The sequence below is a fragment of the Ambystoma mexicanum genome, chromosome 5q (assembly GCF_040938575.1).
Source record: "Ambystoma mexicanum isolate Mex_15411 chromosome 5q, UKY_AmexF1_1, whole genome shotgun sequence".
Classification (NCBI taxonomy): domain Eukaryota; kingdom Metazoa; phylum Chordata; class Amphibia; order Caudata; family Ambystomatidae; genus Ambystoma; species Ambystoma mexicanum.
In genome coordinates this window covers 1,140,724,212-1,140,744,407 of record NC_090933.1, presented here as the reverse complement: position 1 = coordinate 1,140,744,407, position 20,196 = coordinate 1,140,724,212, and the positions used below count along the sequence as shown (strand labels likewise).

General features: G+C 46.3%; 1 protein-coding gene across 1 annotated transcript in view; it reads right to left on the bottom strand.

The window, feature by feature from the left end:
* TG (thyroglobulin) overlaps positions 1-20,196 on the bottom strand; it is a 1,030,738-nt gene that overhangs the window by 479,321 nt on the left and 531,221 nt on the right. Inside the window, exon 37 of the mRNA XM_069622147.1 lies at positions 11,981-12,200. Coding sequence (XP_069478248.1) covers positions 11,981-12,200 — 220 coding nt within the window. The remainder of the gene's footprint in view (positions 1-11,980; positions 12,201-20,196) is intronic.

Below are 20,196 nucleotides of genomic sequence, written 5' to 3'. Positions count from 1 at the left end.
TTAGCGCTCCGGCACACTCCAAGTTTGCTGGTGGGGTGGCCGGATTTACCTGCAGATCCAAGCTGCTGGTAATTCCACCACCCCACAACCAACGAATGCCAGCATAGCACTGGTATTATCGTTGCAAGTAATACAGGCAATTCCCGCCCATGGAGTCCTATGGGATGCCATGGAATGCGGAATGCCCACCCTTACCAGCACTCGTAACACCGGCAGACCAAGTCCTGGTAGCGGTAATACCACTTGGTGGTATCCCGCCGGATTTACCAACAGGATACCACCAAACATTTAATGAGGCCCACTATCCTGCTAGAGATGGAAGATTCAGTCACGTCATGAAACTACTACTACTACTACTACTACTACTAATAATAATACTACTATCAGGTTTTTGATTTAGTGCTTCATCCACGTTTCCCCCCACTTCTAAGCACTGTAACGATAGCTGATATTATTACCCAAATTCATAGCAGACAATTATCGACCTCAGAAGGCTGCTGAACTGAGTCGGCACTAAAGAATTGGAAATCCACTGGTTACTTGCATATCCATCGCTGACTTCTGCCCTCCCTCCCCTGTTGCTAGTTCCCCACTCCCTTATTTCTCTGCTCCCTAACCTTATTCTTCTCCTATGATTGTAAAAATCTCTGTTGCTTCATGAAGCTAGGTCTGCGCTCAATAACTACCCTAATAATAATAATGATAATAAAATTGCAAAGTCCAGGCAGGTCTCATGTCAGAGGAGAGCACTTAACACGTGAGGTATTCCTCAAAAAACCTGGATTCAGCAATTCATAGATATACGTTAAACAGCGTTTCCCGAAGTATGTTTCTGTGGTTTGCCAAGCCCCAGGAGCAGTCCTAAAAGAGGCAATGATGGATGCAAGAAACAACATACAACATAAACAGGCCTGGGTGGTGGACAATGTGCTGTCCAGACCAAGGGGATTCCAAACATGGGAACAGCATGTGTATTATTCATTACTAAGATTACAAATAAGAGCTATCATCCCATTTGAGGATAAAAGCATGTGCATCAATGTAGTTTTAGGATTAGAGTCCAACAATAACGCTTTTTTAATAGAAATGAATGCATAGGGTCAGTGCAGTTGGCCGGGATGGACTTGTGGGTTTGGTACCAAGCTGTAATGTGGTAAATGGCAGAGAACAAGTCCCTAAAAGATGTGCTCATTATGGGTTCTGTCAAGGGAAGTCTAAATGTTTTTAGATGGGTTTGCCTGCTGCTCTCGGTCGCAGTGACTGAAGTGAAAGGAATGCTCTGGATATGAGCAGGTACTACTGGCAGATGCCTACACAAGATACAAAGTACCCAGATTGATGTGGAGGTTGCTGTGTTCTTTTGTTGTCACAGACGGTCCAGGCAAAGGGTCTGTGGAATTCAAACTTCTGCGAGTAGCATGCCTCACCAAGATCCTTCGACAGGGCACTGATGGTTCAGCAAAACAGTCTTTTCTCACTCAAAGATGATCTAAAGTTTTTGCTTGAAATCTCTTTTGAGGATCAATGGTTTGTAGGGAACAGTCAACTTAATACAGTCACAAGACCTCCTTCCCTGGCTCAATGGTTGAGGATCGGTTTCCCCTGACTGACAGAGGTTTATGTTTTAATGTCACACAGGGTTAAATTGGAATTCTCTTAGCTTCACAGATGGTTGGTGCCACCCGTGACCCATTTCTGTTTGATTCAAATCTTTTGGCTCTCCTAATCATACGACTTTAAGGAGCTTGGGGAAACGACTGCTTGTGATGCCAACGCCCTGTGGCTGGTGTCTAAACTAGAGCCAGGCTTTACTTCCTAAGGCTGTTGGTCGAGCTTCAGTGGAAGAGCATTCGTTTCTAAATTGGTCTGGACTTCAAGCCAGCTAAGTTACCAACCAGTGATCCTCCTGAAAGAGATCACCTTGACCTAGGGGAGAAGTTGACTTTACATACCATCTCATGGTCAAGAGGTGGACCTTATGGACCATCTCACAGTCAAGTGGTGGACTTCATAGCCCATCCCACAGTCAAGAGGTAGACCTTATAGACCATCTCACAGTCAAGAGGTAGACCTTATGGACCATCTCACAGTCAAGGGATTCACTTCATAGACAATCTCACGGTCAAGAGGTGGACTTTATAGAACATTCCACAGTAAAGAGGTAGACCTTATGGACCATCTCCCAGTCATGTGGTGGACTTTATAGACCATGCCACAGTCAAGAGGTAGACCTTGTAAACCATCTCACAGTTAAAAGGTGGACTTTATAGACCATATCAGTCAAAATGTGAACCTTACACACTATTTCATTCAAAAATGAACATTATAGACTCTTTCATAGTTTCTGAATTGGTGTGGACTTCAAGCCAGCTATGTTACCAACCAGTGATCCTCCTGAAAGAGATCACCTTGACCTAGGGGAGAAGTTGACTTTACATACCATCTCATGGTCAAGTGGTGGACCTTATGGACCATCTCACAGTCAAGTGGTGGACTTTATAAACCATCTCACAATCAAGCAGTAAAACATATATACGATTTCACAGTCAAGAGGTGGACCTTATAGAGTCCCATCTTTGGAGTAATGGACTCCCCATCAAGGCGCCATGAGTCGTTCAGGCCGTAGTCAGTTTATATATAAAACAAAGTACATTTTCTTTGTTTTGGTCTTTGCCTGATCCAATTTTTATGTGTTTGAGTTTATCATGTCTTAAAAACTGTTATTGTTTTGAAGACTATTATACCCCTTGTATAGGGACTGTGGTTTAATTGTGAAATTGAAAAAAGTACAATTTCACCATGGAACTATTTGCCTCCCTCTTCCAGTGGGACACCAACCTTTCCGGCTTGGGTTCAGGCTGGGAGTACAGGCTGAGGTGGACTAAAATGTTGGTCATTGTTGGTGTGCAGGTATTCTGCTTGACACTGAGTAGATTCCAAAGGGAAGAATTGAGTGCACAGAGTGGTTACTGCTTATCCACAACATTTGCTCCACCGAATTTTCAGTCACCTGGATAAACGCACATAAATCCTGTCTTTCTGCATAGAGGAATATCATATTTTAGCTAAGGAAGGTCTTTGTACTGTTATGCAAATATGTATTGCTTCCATAGGACGCCATTACCGCCTACTGTAAATATCTTGCTAAATGCAGTACCCCTAAAGAAATGGAAATTATATGCAACATATATCCCACTGCCATTATAGCATAGAAATATATATTTTCTTCTACTTGAACCTGAGTTTCCGAAGCAGAGAATGCTCAGAGACCCGTCCGAACAGAAAGAGCCGGATACAGTGGCAGCTTGTGTGTTCCCTTGGCGTTTGATATATCACAAAAGGGGGTAACCGCCAGACAATAGTTGAAACATACTTTTGATTTTGTATGACATTATTTAAAAAGAGATAGTTGTGGTGTTACAGGAATCAACAATGGTCCATACTGTGGCAAAGTCTAAAGGACTCCATGGGGTAGGGGCTACAAGCATTTTAATTTGTACATGTAAACACAGAACTAACAAAAAAAGCTTTTCGTAGTGCAAATTTATTACGTAAAGCTTATGGTATTGGGCCAGCAACAATCAAGGTAGGGCATCTTGATACCTATAAGAACCAACAGATAGCATTCAAAGCATGTATCTTAATTGTGTTCTACAACAGTGAGTTTTCATAAGTATAAATTGTTCACAATGGTTGCACTTCATCAAACACAGTAGTTGTAGAATGAAGGATGTAGATACAAAAAAGGAGAAAAATCAACATAGGGATAAGAACATTCACAGCAATTTAGTCAAATTGAACATAAGAGTAGACTGCAATAGAACATAAGTAGGTCTGGTAGGCACTAATTAGTAGTGCGCACACAAATAAATCAAGTGCCCACACAAATAAATGTACGAGAAGAGTGCTTGTCCTTACAAAGTCGGGACAGATCCTGTACATTTAAACATTTGTCTGTGATCTATAAGGGTTGGTCACCTATAGATCACAGACAAATGTCTAAATGTACGGGATCTGTCCTGACTTTGTAAGGACAAGCACTCTTCTCGTATATTTATTTGTGTGTGCACTACTAACTAGTGCCTACCAGACCTGCTTAGGTTCTATTGCAGTCTACTCTTATGTTCCATTTGACTAAATTGCTGTAAATGTTCTTATCCCTATGTTGATTTTTCTCCTTTCTTGTTTCTACATCCTTCATTGTACAACTACAGTGTTAAATGAAGTGCAACCATATGTGAACAATTTACACTTATGAAGGATGCCAACATGGAACAGAGACAGCCAGATTGATCTCAAAGCACAGAGTGACACTCTCAGAGACAATGGCAAAACTGCCCTGCTTCTCCTCATTGACCTATCAGTGGCGTTTGATTTAGTAGATCATACCATTCTCTGAATACACCTAAACACTGCAGCCCACTTCTCACAGGAAGCTATCAGTTGGATACAATCGTTCCTTAGTAACAGGACCATGCGCATCTTTTCCACATCTGCAGCAGCCGACCCTATTTCAATCACCTGTGGCGTGCCTCAGGGGTCTTGTGTCTCCCCGACTCTGTACAACATCTTCACGAAGCCCCTTTTCGATGATCTCTATGGTGTGGGTATCACTTACACTAACTATGCAGATGATACCCAGATCCTCATACTGCTGACGGGAGATTACGACAAGGAAGTGAACAGCAGGCATGGCAGGAGGAGATCCCATTTCCTCCTTAGGGCTCTTTCAAAGTGCCTAGCATGCCCCTGAGAGTTGTGTTAAATCTCTCCACTAGACCATTGGTCTGGGGATTGTAAGAGGTGGAGAACTTGTAGGTTACCCCACGCTCTTTCCACATGGTTTTCATGTAACTGGACATGAAGTTGGATCCTCTGTCAGAGACAACCTCCTTAGGGAATCCAACATGGGTAAAAATGCCCAGGAGATCCCTGGCAACCACCTTGGCAATAATAGTCTGAAGGGGTATAGCCTCAGGGTACCTAGTGGCATGATCAACCAAGACCAGGATGTACCGATGTCCACCTGAAGTAGGAGTGTCAAGGGGACAGACCATGCTGATGCCCACCTTCTCAAACGGTGTGCCAACCACTGGCAACGGCTGCAGTGGGGCAATGACACTGCCTCCAGTCTTGCCAGACAACTGACAAGTTGGGCAGGTCCTGCGGTGGGACTTCACTTCAACTCCCATCCGAGGCCAGTAGAAATGGGCAAAGAGCCTTTGCTTTGTCTTCTTGGTCCCAATATGACCAGCTTAAGGCACCTCATGCGCCAACTGCAGTAGGAAGGGCCTGTAAACCTGGGGTACCACCAACCTCTTGAGGGCACCAGGTTCAGGCTTAGTGGGCTCACTAACAAGGAGCTCACCCTCCCAATAGAGCTGGAATGTCCTAGGCACTTCTCCCTGTGCCTGGGACAGGGCCTGTTTCTTCAGACCCTCGAGAGAGAGAGGCACTCTCTCTGACCCTTACAGAAGTCCGCCCGGGAGGGTGCCCCTTCAGCCAACAGGCATTGAAGGTCGGGGTGGTCCTCCGGGTTGAGCACCTCTCCCGCAGGAGGGTGTTCTGCCTCATCTCCCTCAGGAGTGGAGTTTGGGTTCTCCACTGGACCCAGCCCGTCCGGAGCATGAATCCCAGTGGGTGCTGCTGACACAGCAGGAAGAGAAGGGGTCCCTTTCGCAGAGGCGGCCTTCTTGCTCTTCCGTCTTTGTTGTGCCTTGGGTTTCCTCATCGGCGAGGGTACCAAACTCGCAGCCGGACCCGGTGTGACCTGTGATCGGGTGACTGCCGCAGCAGCCATGGGTAGACCATCCGAGATCATCCCCATTTCTACCTAATCCTTTCTGAATAAAATGTTGGCAGGCACGTTGTCCTGAATCAGGGCAGGAAGCTTTGCTGTCTTCTCTCCAATCATAATGTTGACTAAGGCTACAGGTGATAATTTGGGAGGCCCACCAGCTAGCCTGGTGGTTCTCAGAGGAGCACCTACATAGTCCTCTGGCCTGAGCAGGGTCCTGTCCATCACTGTCATTCTCACCCCAGTGTCTCTCAAACCAGCTGAAGGCTGGCCATTCAAGAGGACACTTCTCAAAAACCTACGGGTGTTCTGTGGGACTGTCGCCAGTACTTCTGCGTATTGGTCCCAGGCCCCAAGGGACACTAGGGAAATCTCTTCAGGAACACCGAAGGTGATTCCTGTAGAGGAGGGGAGGACAGTGGCCTCAACCTCAGACATGGGGTAAGGGTAGGTCAGGCTGACAACCTGGACTCCTAGTGCCTTACCTTTACACTTGGGGTCACCCTTCTTGTGTTCCAGAGCCCCACATTCGCAAAAAGTGCCAGGAATGTGGGGTACGGTACTCGAACCACTGGGAGCCTGCTTTGCAGCAGGAGGACCAGTACTCTTACTCCCACCCACATAGGACTCATCCCCAGTAGATTTTGGAGAGGAAGGTTTTGGTTTACCCGACTGTGATTGCTTCTGGGACTCCTCAGACATCTGAGAGGTCCCCTTTTCTTTATCCTTGTCCTTCCCACTGGAGTCCTTAGGGGACACCCAGTGGGAGACCCACTTCTCAGCCAGCCTGGCCAGCTTAAAGGTATCCAAAATGTTCTGGTCAGCAACATACTGACGCATCTCTGTTGAACAGGCTTCCGAAAAATGCTCAAAAACAAAAGGTGTGACAGCTCAACAAACGTTTTCATTTTGTAACCATCAATCCACCTCATCATGTTCATGTGTGCAGCACTCACCCAGTCAATCCAAGACACATTGGGGGTCATTAAGAGTGAGGCGGTAAGGGGTTAATGGCACCGGTAAAGGTGCTGGTGCCGGCAACCCCTTACCGCCTCATTACGAGTTACCAGGCGGCCTTAGCGGGTCCCGTGAGCAGACCAGGGGGCTAACAACGGGCCCGTTATTAACGGGCCCGTTGTTAGCACCCTCCCCATTCCCATTGAGCCCTATGGAATCCATGAATCAACATCATGAATTGAGCCCTATGGGGGCTCAAATGGGAATGGGGAAGTACCGGGTCCGGGTTCTTTGAATGAGGAATTACTGGGCCCTGCAAGGTTGGAATAGCCCGGTAATTCCTCATTCGAGGAACCCGGACCCTGCCCTCGGTAAGGGGCTAACCATGCCGTTAATAGCGGTATGGTTACCTCCTAACTCGTAATGACCCCCATTCTCTCGTTTCTTAAAGGAATGGTTCACCCAAAAAATGTTATTTGAAAAAGAAATGGGCAATAATAAAAAACATCGATTGTCACTTTTTTTTTAAAGTCCCTATGTAAAATTTTGAGAAAATGAAGCTCAAAGGGAAGCACATGGGGGCATCCATTTTGTGAAATGGATGCCCGCTGCTATGCTTGCTTTGGCTTTTGCGGTACTAATGAAGAAAAAGCCAGCCAGCTGTAGTAAACAAAAGCTACCACTGGGTGGCTTTTCCTTCATTGGTGCTGGAAATCGGAGGGCGGAGACCGGAGACTACAGGCAGAAAAGCTGCAGCTGCATCTCGGTAAGTGCTATTTTTTTAATAAAAATAAACACTAGCTGCATTTTTTTTTCTAAATTTTCCGGGCTGGAAGAGCCCGGAAAACCTAGAAATAAAACCGCAGCTTTAAAAACGTTGTATTTATGTTTGCGCTAGCTTTTGAAGCTACCGCACACATAAATACAACGTTATTGTGTTTGAAAACGCTGCGGTTTTTCTTTGAGTTTCCTGAGAAACTTGGAAAGAAAAACCGCAGCGTTTTTGAAACACAACCGCGTTGTTTTTCTGCTGCCGTGGCTATCACTTTGGGTCTCCGGTGCTCCCCTAGGCAGCAGAAACGCAATGCGGTTGTGTTTCCATGCCGCAGTGTTTCTGCCTAAAGCTGTTTTCCCATTTGGGGCTCTCGGGCTCCCCATAGGGAGCCCAAAAGCCCTAAATGGGAAAGCAGGTTTAGGCAGAAACACAACGCGGTTGCGTTTGAAAACGCTGTGGTTTTTCTTTCCAAGTTTCTCAGGCTCTTCCGAGCCGGAGGAGCCTGAGAAACTTGGAAAGAAAAACCGCAGCATTTTCAAACACAGTAACGTTTCCCGGGCTCTTCCAGCACGCAAAACTTAGAAGAAAAAAACGCAGCTAGTGCTTATTTTTTTTTAAATAAATAGCACTTACCAAGATGCAGCTGCAGCTTTTCTGCCTGTAGTCTCCGGTCTGCATCCTCCGAGTCCCGGCACCAATGAAAAAAAAGCCACCCACTGGTAGCTTTTGTTTACTACAGCTGGCTGGCTTTTCCTTCATTAGTGCTGCAAAAGCAAGCACAGGCAGGCATCCATTTCACAAAATGGATGCCTCCATGTGCTTCCTTTTTAAAATTTTGAGCTTCATTTTCTCAAAATTTTACATAGGGACTTAAAAAAAAAGTGGCAATCGATTTTTTTTATTATTGCCCATCTTTTTTGGCCGAACCATTCCTTTAAATTCCCTGAACCTTTTAAGGTATTGGGTAGGTGTCTTGCCAAACTTGGCAATCAAAGCAGACTTCATGCACTCATACTGACCCCTTTCTTCCACACTCAGTTTCAGAATACAGTCATGTCCAGTCTGAGGCACTCTGCTTAACAAACACCTAGCCCAATCTCTTTTATCAACATCATGAATTGCACAAGCTATCTCAAACTCTTCAATCCATTGGAGGATATCAGATTTCCAGCATCACGGGCATTAAGCCCCCATTCCAAGGTCCGGAATGGGGGTTAACGGCCCTGCAGCTCAAGCTATCGGCCCGAGCGAAGCGAGGATGGATAGCTAGGGCTCCTGGTCATTAACCCCCATTCCAGCCCTTGGAACAAGGGGCTTAACACCATTAGCACCCCGGGTTACTGCTTTGATAAACCGGGATGCTAAAAAAAAAAAAGGATTTTCATTAATTGAACAGGACGCATCGCCCTTCCCGCTCAATGAATGAAAATCCTTTACGAAGATGGCCACCATGGAAAGGGAAGGTGGGGCCCCACATGGAGCCCCACCTTCCCTTTACATGGCAGCCTGCCAGAGAAAAGGGAAAGGGGCGGATGAGGCGGTGGCACTCACCGCCACCGGAATAAGGTAAGTAGTCAGCGAGACAAAAAAGAAAATGTGGTATGAGGTTGGAGGGATGATGGCGGCGGGGGAGCCGGCTTTCAGGCAGCATGGAACGCAGGCTTGTAGCAGGTTCAAGCCCGCATTCCTAGCTATCTGATTGGCTGTCTCCCCTGCCCCGGGTGCTAATTTGCATCCTGGTCTTTAAGTAGACCTTACTTTTTTTATTGACTTTTTAATTGTGGGCCTCTGCTTCTGACATATCCCAACACACCTTTGGTGTTGCAAGTCTTGAGCTAGCCCTATTCCAAAGTACTCCCAGGAGTCTTAGTTCATCTTTGTGGTTATACGAGTCTAAACCAGGTGTGATATGGATGGTTGTAAGAGTATTGACCAGGGGTGTCATGCAAAGTTGTAAGTATCTAGACAAGGGGAGTCATGGATGGTTGTTAGAGCCTAGACCATGGGTGTCATGGATGGTTGTAAGAGTCTAGGCCAGGGGTGTCATGAATGGTCGTAAGAATCTATACAAGGGTTGTCATGGATGGTTGTAAGGTTCCAGTCCAGGGGTGGCATGAATGGTTGTTAGAGTGTAGACTTTGGGTGTCATGGATGGTTGTAAGGGTCTAGACCATGGGTCTCATGAACGGTTGCAAGAGTCTATACTAGGTGTCATGGATGGCTGTAAGGGTCTGGACCAGAGTGGTCATGGATGGTTCTAAGAGTCTAGGCCAGGGGTTTTGTGAATGGTTGTAAGCGTCTAGTGTCATGGATGATTGTATGGGTCTATACCAGGGGTGTAATGCATAGTCATAAGAATTGTTGTAAGAGTCTAGACTAGGGGTATCATGGATGGTTATAAGGGTCCAGACCAGGGTTGTCATGGATGGTTGTAAGGGTCTATTCCAGGGGTGTCATTACTGGTTGTCAGAGTCTAGAGCATGGGTGTCATGGATTGCCGTAAGAGTGTAGACTAGGTGTCATGAAAGGTCAGGCAGAATGCATTGAACGACTGTTGTCATTTCCACCTTGACTCCCATTGTGGCAGAGTCCACACTATGCAGGCCGTATTACTGTCAAATTTACCATAAAGCAGGGAAAGGGCAACACGGAAAACTCTGCTTAAGAAGAGCAGCTACTTTTTGGATCAAAGCTAATCATGATCTACTGCCCTACTCCCTGACAGCGAAATGTGCTTCTGAAATGTCCAGCAAAGCTATAGCCCCTGCTTTCGGAAAACAGCCCCTGGCCAACTTTCGAGAGCTATGCACTCATTTATTTAGGTTGTTTTATATAGCAGCACAATTGCCCACTTATGGATACTTCTGAGGGTTTCTGTACAAAAAACATATCAGAAACATGGGTAGAAAAGAGAAAAATAAATGTAAGGGAGAGTGCAAAATGCCTTTAAGATCAGAGTGAATAACATTTCAAATACACTTATGTTATTACTATGCAGATTCACAAAGGAGAAGTGAAAGAAACGGTTAGTATGCTGCTGTATGTGATTGTGTTCACATGTTGTGGTATTGTGATTTACACCACACACTCCTGGGGGTTACTGGTTGAGAAGAGATGGAAAATGCAAGATAGATTGTGCTGTTGTGTTCATGCGTGCAGACCAGAAGTACTATGAGCTCTGCATGTGGGTTTGTTTCTAGGTGTCTGGTGTTGACATCAAGGCACATTTGTATCCGGAGCGGAGCCTTGCATGCCCAAGGTACTACTATGCATTGGCTGGGTTCTGTTGTTTGATGTCTGTTGCGATTGTTCTTACTTTGCCATGTGCAAGTGGTTACGTTTATATACGTGTGCTGTGTTTGAGGTTAATGGAGAGCCGGGTGGGCAACCTGGAGCATCCATTCAGTATGGCTGTGGTGACATCATTTAGTGAGGCCTTTACAGTAAGGTAGTTGCGAGGCGATGTCCTGACGCACCCTCGAGTGGGCTGGTATCTGTGGCAGTAGAAATTGCTCAGCGACTAGTCCTTTAGGAGGGTGTGGCAACACGGGAAGGAGCCAAACCCATAAGGAGCACGATGTAGTGGCCACTGAATAGACAGTGGGTGAGAGTAGTTCTTGAGGGGAGCTGAGAGTAGGTATTCCAGAGAAGGTAGAATCATGGGCCTGATTACGAGTTTGGTGGTATCTCTGTGGTAAATCTGCTGAGATACCACCTAACTGTATGCTTGGTTTGGCGGCCGCGAGATTACAAGTGGCGGTAGGCAGTGTTAGTCCCCATTAATTAGAGTCCATAGGACTCCATGGGGGACTTCGGCAGTGTTACCACCAGCGATAATGCCAATGCCTGTAATACTGCCAAATTGGGCAATTTTGGTTGGTAATGTGGTGGAAATGCCTCCACCTTCTTGCTGGAGGTTTTTCCTCCACCTTAGCCCCAAACTCCTAGTTGGGCAGCGTGGTAATCCGACAGTAAACAGTATTACCACCCAACTTAGAATGAGGCCCAAAAAGTGTGGTCACTAGGAACCATTCAGCAAGCTACAAGGACAAGGTGTGATATCGCAGAGCCAGTCACGGGAATTAAATTTGGCATTGACGAACAGAACACACAAGGGCACTAATTGCAATGGGCACCAGGAGGCATAGTCATAGGGTCCCCACCCGGAAGCAAAACCTCAGATGGGCACAATTAAATTTGAGCCACGTAGGATCCATATCACAGTACAACATGTGGGGACAAACCTCAGCAGGGAGAATCAGAGTGGGGAACATGGGAATAGTACAGTATAAGGTTGAAATAAGAATGGTGAGCGGGTTAGCGAGGAGTGCAAGCGATCAAGCCCCATATAGCAGGACATAGCAAGACCTAACATGTCATGATAAAGCATTGACTAGGCATACTCCATAAAAACCTGGGCATATAAAGTGGCCATCCCCATAGCCTCTTACCGCGGTGCTGTAGCGTTCCATGACCCCGTCCAATTATAAGGTTCAGGAGAACTGAACCGCTTCTCCACAACTGGAGGGTCTGCATATGGGATCCCAAGGAACTGGTGGATCTTCTTCCAGGCGGACACAACCTGGACGGCTTTGGATTTGCCAAAAAGAGTTCCGTGCGAGGGAAGGGACGCTGTTGTTAAAAGGCCCTCCGAGCTGGGTAAGGACAGATCTGTTTGGAGAGAGATTTTGAAGAATAAACGTTTGACATATTGTGGACGGCGGGCCTTCTGAGGAGAGATTAGTGAAGATTCTGCCAAAGAGCTGATGTCAACAAGGACTGAATGAAAATTAAACATTAAACACCAGACTCATTTTACTAACTCTAACTGAATCATCCAAGATATCATAATTTGTTGCAAGCATATAGTTGATATTGTTATTGCTGCCAATCATCAACAATCAGTACTCTGCAGATTTTGGAAGGCTTTTCCACAAGCTGTGCCTTTTGAGTGGCATCGAAAATGGAAACATTTAAGTGTTTCCCATTGTGTGTACAGGCAAGAAAATCGACAAGTGCCGAAAAACTGTTTCTGTCATATTTATTGGAAACAGACCAAGCTCCTATTACTCACACTTAAATTGCTAACAAAATGTCTTGTCTAGGTAAAAGGACACCCTACATCACATTCCAAGAATGTAGAGTCCTACTCGAGTGCCAGTCCTTTACGTACATATTGGACATTGCCCAGGAAGCGGATTGGTTGTCTCACAGTTTTGTCACAGGAAGAGCCTATCAGATGTTAGTTGACCATCAGGCCTGGTCAGTCACAATGCAGCATTGTTAAAGTGCCTGTTTGTTCAGTGACCCATGTAAATTGGCATGGTAGCATCCATGGAATTGTTGGTACTCCACTTTCCACTGTATTAATATCGGTACAGTGGCGGCCACAGGGCTGAACAGTTGTACCATTCGGCCATCGAGAACAGTGCTAAGACATAGCAGCATATGTAGCATAGGGAAATATGTACAGTTATACTACCACTATTTCCTGGGCCATACCTGTTCCATGGATGCATTGGTTAATGGCATTTCCAGTGCTCTCCAAGCGGCATCGTGGACAAGCACTACATTATCACACCATAGTCATGCAGTCACATCAGCGTAATTCATTCAGCCTATGAAGTTGTAAAGCCCCTCAACGTCAATCACTCTTGTAATAAATTGCCTCTTGAATAAATATTGATCTTTTGATTCTGCTGATACACTTTACAAATCTTGAATGTAGTCATTCGTTCGACATACCTGAACTTCCCCTTCTCACACACATCCTGCTTACCACTGAATGTCTTTATGTGGATCTGACCTCCCGCCACACCGATTTACATGGTACACATGTGTACGAGAGACAAATCACACACATAATGACTAATTGCAGTCTACACAAAACCACGAATAGAAAATAGACAAAGCAAACCAAACGATATGTGTTCATTTAAGTTGCATCAATCAGTCTGCAATGTAACTGTCTCAAGGTTAGCACTGATCCCTTCTGAGGCCCCGATGTTTAGAAATGGGCCGCCTTGAAGTGGAACTGTGTCCATTAGATACTGAGTGTGCCCCTGTGAGCTGTTCTCGGAGTCAGTGCACTGGCAGAGGTTTTATGTTGTCCGGCTCGGGTGGGGCAAACGAGTAGTGTGGCTGACGAAGATGTAGATTTTGAGGGTTTTTCTGAAGATCATGAGTGAGCAGAGGCAGCAGATCTCATGGTGAACCTTCTTACAGAGTCAGTGGAAAGGAAAATGATCATCACACCTGGTGTGAAGGTGTGCCATTTGGTGCATGGTGCTCTATCAGTAGGAGGGAGAGTTGTTGCCATTGCTCGATGGCATTGGATCAGTCGCTGGCAAAGCGGTTGTCATTTTACTGGATGGCTTTGCATTCGTCCATGGAAAATGGTTTTCATTTGTTGAATAGCCTTGGATCAGTCAATTGGAGAGGGGGTTCTCATTTGCTGGATTATGTTCCATCAGTCGGTGGAAGAGGAGTTGGTATTTGTTGAATAGCCTTGGATCAGTCAATTGGAGAGGAGTTCTCATTTGCTGGATTATGTTCCATTAATCGGTGGAAGAGGAGTTGGTATTTGTTGAAGGTCATTGGCTCAGCCAATGGGAGAGGGGGTTCTCATTTGCGTGATTGCGTTCCATTAATCAGTGGGAGAGGAGTTGGTATTAGTTGAAGGTCATTGGCTCAGCCAATGGGTATGGGTTCTCATTTGCTAGATTGCGTAGAAGGCTTTACATCCAGTGGTAGAGGGGCCGTCTTGAAGGGCAATATGTAATCTCTAGGGACGTCCCCATCCAAGCAGCAGATTCCAGAATAAAAGGTGCATGACATTCTTTGACAATGTTGCTCGAGAAAAACTGTTTTTCGAAACTGTTGCAGCCTGAGAATATGCCACTGCATCTCAGAAAGTGAGACTTCAATATGAGAATGATGATAATAATAGTAATAATAATAATTATTATTATCATTATTGGTGCACTATTTAGTGCTGCATACTGGTAATTACAGTTTCAGAGAGTTTCGTAACATATATTACGAATAATCATTGGGCCTCAGTCCAAGTTGGGTGGTCTGGTAACAAGATTCCGGTATTCGTGGATACCAGAACTTTACTGGACCGCCCGACTATGGGATTGTCAGTGGGGCACCTTAGCTTACTCCTGAGTGTAAGCCAGGTACCCTACCGGCAAACAAAGCCCTCATTACCGGCACCGCCATTGCCGGTGTCGGTAATCACGGCAAATCCCCTCATGGAGTCCTATTGGACTCCATGAATGGGGATTTATTCCGTCCCTCCGGCACTCGTAATCCAGCAGCAATGCCTCCGGACCGAGTGCCAGAAACGGTAACAGCCTTTGCCAGTATCCTGGCGGGTTTACCACCAGGATACCGGCAAGGTTGTAATAAGACCTATTGTTCTCTATGTTGGTGGGACTCAATTAACGACCTGTGATGAATGAAGGCATGAGTAGGAGAGGAGTCCATTCTACCCAACAAGGGCCACTTTTCACAGCAAATGATGTTTGGAAGGAAACTAACCTCTCCCACCCCCCTAGGCGCTTTAGAAGGAGGCAAATCCCATACATGATATGATATGATATGATATGATATGGTATTTGTAACGCGCCTATACACAAGTGTTTTACCAGGGGAGAGGCTGGATGTGCTAAGAAACCCTGCACGACCACAATATTACATGAAATACAGATACAGACAAGTAAACACCATATTTATAGTGATGGTAGAAACATTAGGCCGCATGGCTGCACGATTAACACAGGCCCAATGAAGAAATCTGAACAGGACCAAGCACTGATGATAGAGAGACCTGCGCTGCTAACTCCCATAGAAGCCTCTCTTTGTTCTATAACTGTTGCGCACACTTGTTATCCCAAGAAGGCATGTGCCCTGCAAAGCCGCGAGACAGCACCAGGCACCCCACCATGCACATTTATCACAGCCAGGCCAAAAGCATACCTCCAATCCCCACCCAGCCCACCAGGATTTATGACACCCACAACTGCCCCAGCACAAGACCCCTAAATTCCACGATACTAGGTGACCCCAGACCACCAACCATAAACTCAGTGGTCATAAATGATCTAAAAGAACATGGCCATCCCACTTTATTTCATAAGGACACACTTTGTAATACGAGGTACAGGGAGGAATAACTTATAGTCCAAAGTAAGGGGGGAAATCTTGGGTGTGGATAGTGCGATATGGAATGAGAAAAGAATGTGTGGGTCAGCATGATCTTAAGCCTCCCCTCTGCCAGTCCTAGAGCTTCCCAGTACCAGTGATAATGATAGAATATCATTGTCTTACAATGGTAACTAATGAGGAACGTGGCCTTCATTCCCTGGAGACGATGAGCGCAGCTGACCCCACGAGATGGAAGACAGACGGATGGGGCTGAGACCAATAGCAGCCTGGCATCCCCTATTTTGCAGGCCGCCCATGTATAGAGTCTCGCCAACCAGCCACACAAGTTTTTATTTTATAATGCGTCATCATTATTGACAATGTGTTTCCTTATAACCTTCTGCTTGTGCTACTTTTGGCAGAACGCTCTGGGGCAGCAGAGTTCTTTGCTGGCCTAACTACTTTTTGTGTGATTAAAACTTGTTATCCTTGCAAGAATATCTTGGTCATTTTTCTCCAGTGAGTTGTATTTTTACTGCCGTGAGCGTTCAGGGGCGTGCCTTCACTGACATGCTTTATTAGAGCTACCATTGCTGCTGTGAAGCAAACTTCTGAAATATAATGGATTAATTGTAACAGCAAATCCTCTCCTGATGTATATGAGTGTTTCAACCAAGTGTGCCTTCAGCCACTTAATGTATATGCAAAGTCTGCCTCCAACTAGTTTTAGCTTCAAAACCTTCAAAATACATTTAATGGTGCACACTACTTGCTTCTATTTAATGATACAGTAGTGATCGTGCACGGGCAGCTGCAGAAGCCACATTGATGTTATCTTACAATGGTATTTTACATAGGCCAGTGTCATTTTGACACCTACCTCGGTGATGTGAGAGCCCTCTTCGCTAATTATGAAGGTCAGAATGTGGGCCTTACCTCCCCGTTTAGGCCTGCACCTCTGTACCCATGATTAAGCTCCTCCTGCCATTTTCTTCTCTGGGCCTGACATCTTCTCCCCCTCCACGGGACCTTCCCTTCTCACCCACTCCCCACACATGGTCCCCCACCTCACTCACATGCCTCCTGAATTTCCTGGCCAGTCTCCAACTGCCACTCCTACTCTTCTTCCATCGTCACCTCGACTGACTGCCAAAGTTCTCCGAGCAGCCTCATGGCTGGAGACCACCATCTTGCCCCGCTGTGGAACGCGGTAAGTGTGGCACTCCCCTTCTCCCTACCCTCCTCCCCCATCCACCGAATTCCCTCCCCGCCCGCCACCCCTGCTTACCTTCTTTTCAGTCCATTTCGGGATCAGAAGTGTTGGGAACACTTCTGTTCCTAGCGCGTCCGCTCCTAATCTGCGACAGGCCGTCATGAAAAGGAAGAAGGGACTACACATAGTCCCTTCTTCCTTTCCATGGTGGCCATTTTTTTGTTTACTTTTTTTAATGGGCACCATGGAGAGAGAGAAGGGACTCCGTGTAGTCCCTTCTGCCGTTTCATAGGCGGGCATTTTTTTTGTTTACTTTTTTCAATAGCCGACATGGAAAGGTAAAACTACCTGTTTTCCCTTCCCCGGGGGAAATGTTTTAAACTTTTTTTTCTTTTCTGAAACATAGGAGCCTTTTGGAACAGAAATAACAATGCTTTTAGTTCCCTGGTCTTGTGGGCCAGGGGTACTAATAGCAATAAGCCCCTCGCCGGGGGGGAGCATTGCCACTTCAGGTAACGCCCCGGGGCCATTGTTAAGGCCCTCACTTTGCTCGGGCCTGTAACTACGGGCCCCGGAGCATTACCTGAAGTGTTAATGCCCCCCCTGCGAGGGTCTTACTGCTTAATTAATACATAAAAGCTGTTCACATGTCAGAAAATATAACCAATTACAGACATCAACAGTTTTTGACTTAATCTAAACAAAACTCTGTGGAGGGGTATACTGCCTGTTAATCGTGCCAGAGCACTTGTTAAGGCCTGTACAAACGCCTTGTTTGTGATTGCTTAATTCCAAGACAGTTGATGTTTGTAATCAGTTATGTTGCAGTCACCAGGCATTGCTATTGCCTTTCTAGATAGTTCATGTATTGTTTTCTTGGGAAATATTCTGTGCTCAACTCAGGTGATTCTAGAGATCAACCCTTGTCCTGGCTCTGCAACTGTTAAAAATAAAGGAGATTTCTAATCTAACTATCCTCGTGGCTCCTGGTGAATACATTTTTGGAATAACGATCTGGTGCAAATTATAAAATTCTGGACTACATGCTTGCATTGATGTTCAATCTCTAAGTAGTTCTCTTTTTATATATAACATTGATTGCTTGGAGTTGGAAGCGGCTGCTAGTGAATGTTGTGGTGCTGTGCAGTGCGGCTTGACTCCTCCGGGACTCCTCCTGGGTGTTAGGTCCTCTCCTCTGACCTAAGCCTGAGATAGGGGCCATAGTGAAGGGAAGGTCAAAGCTGAAGGAGATGTGGCGCGGGATCAACGAAGCCCCGACCCAGAGCTGTGTCAGTGTGGTGCTGACGTACGAACCGAACCGAATAGCGCCATGACTAGATGCTGAAGTTGTGAAGCAGTCGAAAATGCCTGACACGCGGGTAGATGCAGCTTGAGGCTTCAGGCAGGCAGGCAGGCATGCATGGTGAGCTCATTTGCAGGACAAAGCGGCAGGCAGGGCGGTGGTGAGTGCAGACTGCACCCCGACACAAAACACTGTGCTTGCCTGTCGGCAGCACCAGTGAGTGTGCAGCACCTGTTGGGAGACGCTTCTCTGTTTTGGCAGGCCAAGCTACGCAGCCCGTGAGCTAGAACCAGAACTATCTGGGCTGTTGTGAGAGAAGGTGAGAGAGTGCCTTCGTTCCCTGGGGGGCTGTGCTTCCTGCAGAGTGACTGCTGGGGGTAAGATCATACATTGTCCTTGGGGACAGTGTTTACCAGCAGCATGCTCTGGTCTCACGAAAATAGCAGCATTTGGAGCGTGCTTTTCAGTGAGCATGTCAGTGGTGTGTTGGGAGGCCAGGGGGTCTTTATGCGAGCCATGGGCAGATATGACATTCTCACCCTATTAATTTAAAAGAGGAGCTGGTGGTTCTCTGTTGTAAGCATGTGAAGCCTGTAGGCCTGCAAGAACATTTTGACATCACTGACCCACATTGACCACCTTCACCGCCAAAAGGAAGAAAGGAAAAACAGAAAATACAAGTTTCTTTTTTTCTTCTTTTTGTTTTTAATTTCCATAGGAGGCTGCCTTATTATCTGCAGTCTCTGTGTACTTGCTGTGCAGTGGGAAAGGCATGGAGGAGTGGCTTGGCTGGCTTAGCTGGACATGGTGGCAAAACTTTGAACACAAAAGGCAGTAAACAAGGGAGGCGCCACAGCTAGCCTCATGGGTATGAAGGCTGTAGTGCCCTGTAAGCCATCAAGGCAGTCCACCATTGATGGCGTGGCTCGAAGTCAGAGGGCCACGGGGGCCCCGACAGTCAGAGGGACAAGTGAAGATGAAAGCATGGAGACTGTGGCAGTGATGGCATCCAGTACCAATTCAAATGTGGACGTTGCAGCGGGCACACGTCAGCCCACCTGTTAGTATAAATATAAGTGAGTTGAGTGGCTTCGAAGCTGCTTTGTCTGAAGATATGACTGAACACCCAGTGGAACGTTTGTCTAGGATTCAGGGTGGAGACGTTCAGATATTGATGTCAAGCGATTTGGCAGCAGCTTTGGAAGTCCTTGCTCCTGACTTAGCTATCCGAGTCCCTACCTCAGGTCTTGGAATTGTAGGTAAGGGATCTTTGGAGCTGTCTGGGGCGAGGGCCCCAATGAATACAGTTTCTAATGTTGCTTTTCATGCTGGCCAAGACCCCTCTGTTGCAACTGAACCCTCGTCAAGAGCAATCCTGGAGGCTTTAGAGTGTTTGACTGCTATTATGGAGAAAACTGTCTTCCTGGCTCCCTTGGATGCCAGGGGAAGCACAGGGGGCAAGGGGTGGTCTTATTCTGAATTATGCTGATTTCCCTGATTTGGAAGAGCCGGGGACCTTTTGAGGGGTAATTCCCCCCAAGTGCAAAATTTGACAAACGCCCAGTGTTGTCCGGCAGGTTCTGCTGGCAACCAGGGGAGTAGTCACATCAGAGAGCCCCGGTATATCTTCTCCGTTACTAAGGAACAGTGTGGCTATCAACCAGAATGCGCACAGGCTGGCTATCGAAACTCACTTCCTGTTTTTCAGAATCTTGTGGGCTCAAGTTTTTTTGTTGTTGAATGGTATATCAGTCAATGAGCCAGTCGCTGAGCCAGCCACTGAGTTAGCCACTGAGTCTTGTGTGGGCCCAAGTTTAGAACAAGTCTCATACCTTGATCAGCATATTAATAGGCTTGCTACAGCTTTCAGAGAACCGAGAGATGCGTTCATGATCTTGATGGACAGGTGTGACAAAGAAGTGGAAAAACTGGCCTCTTATGATTAGTCTGTTGGTGAAATTCCTAACCTCCCTTGTGGCAAGAGATGTAAGAGATGATAA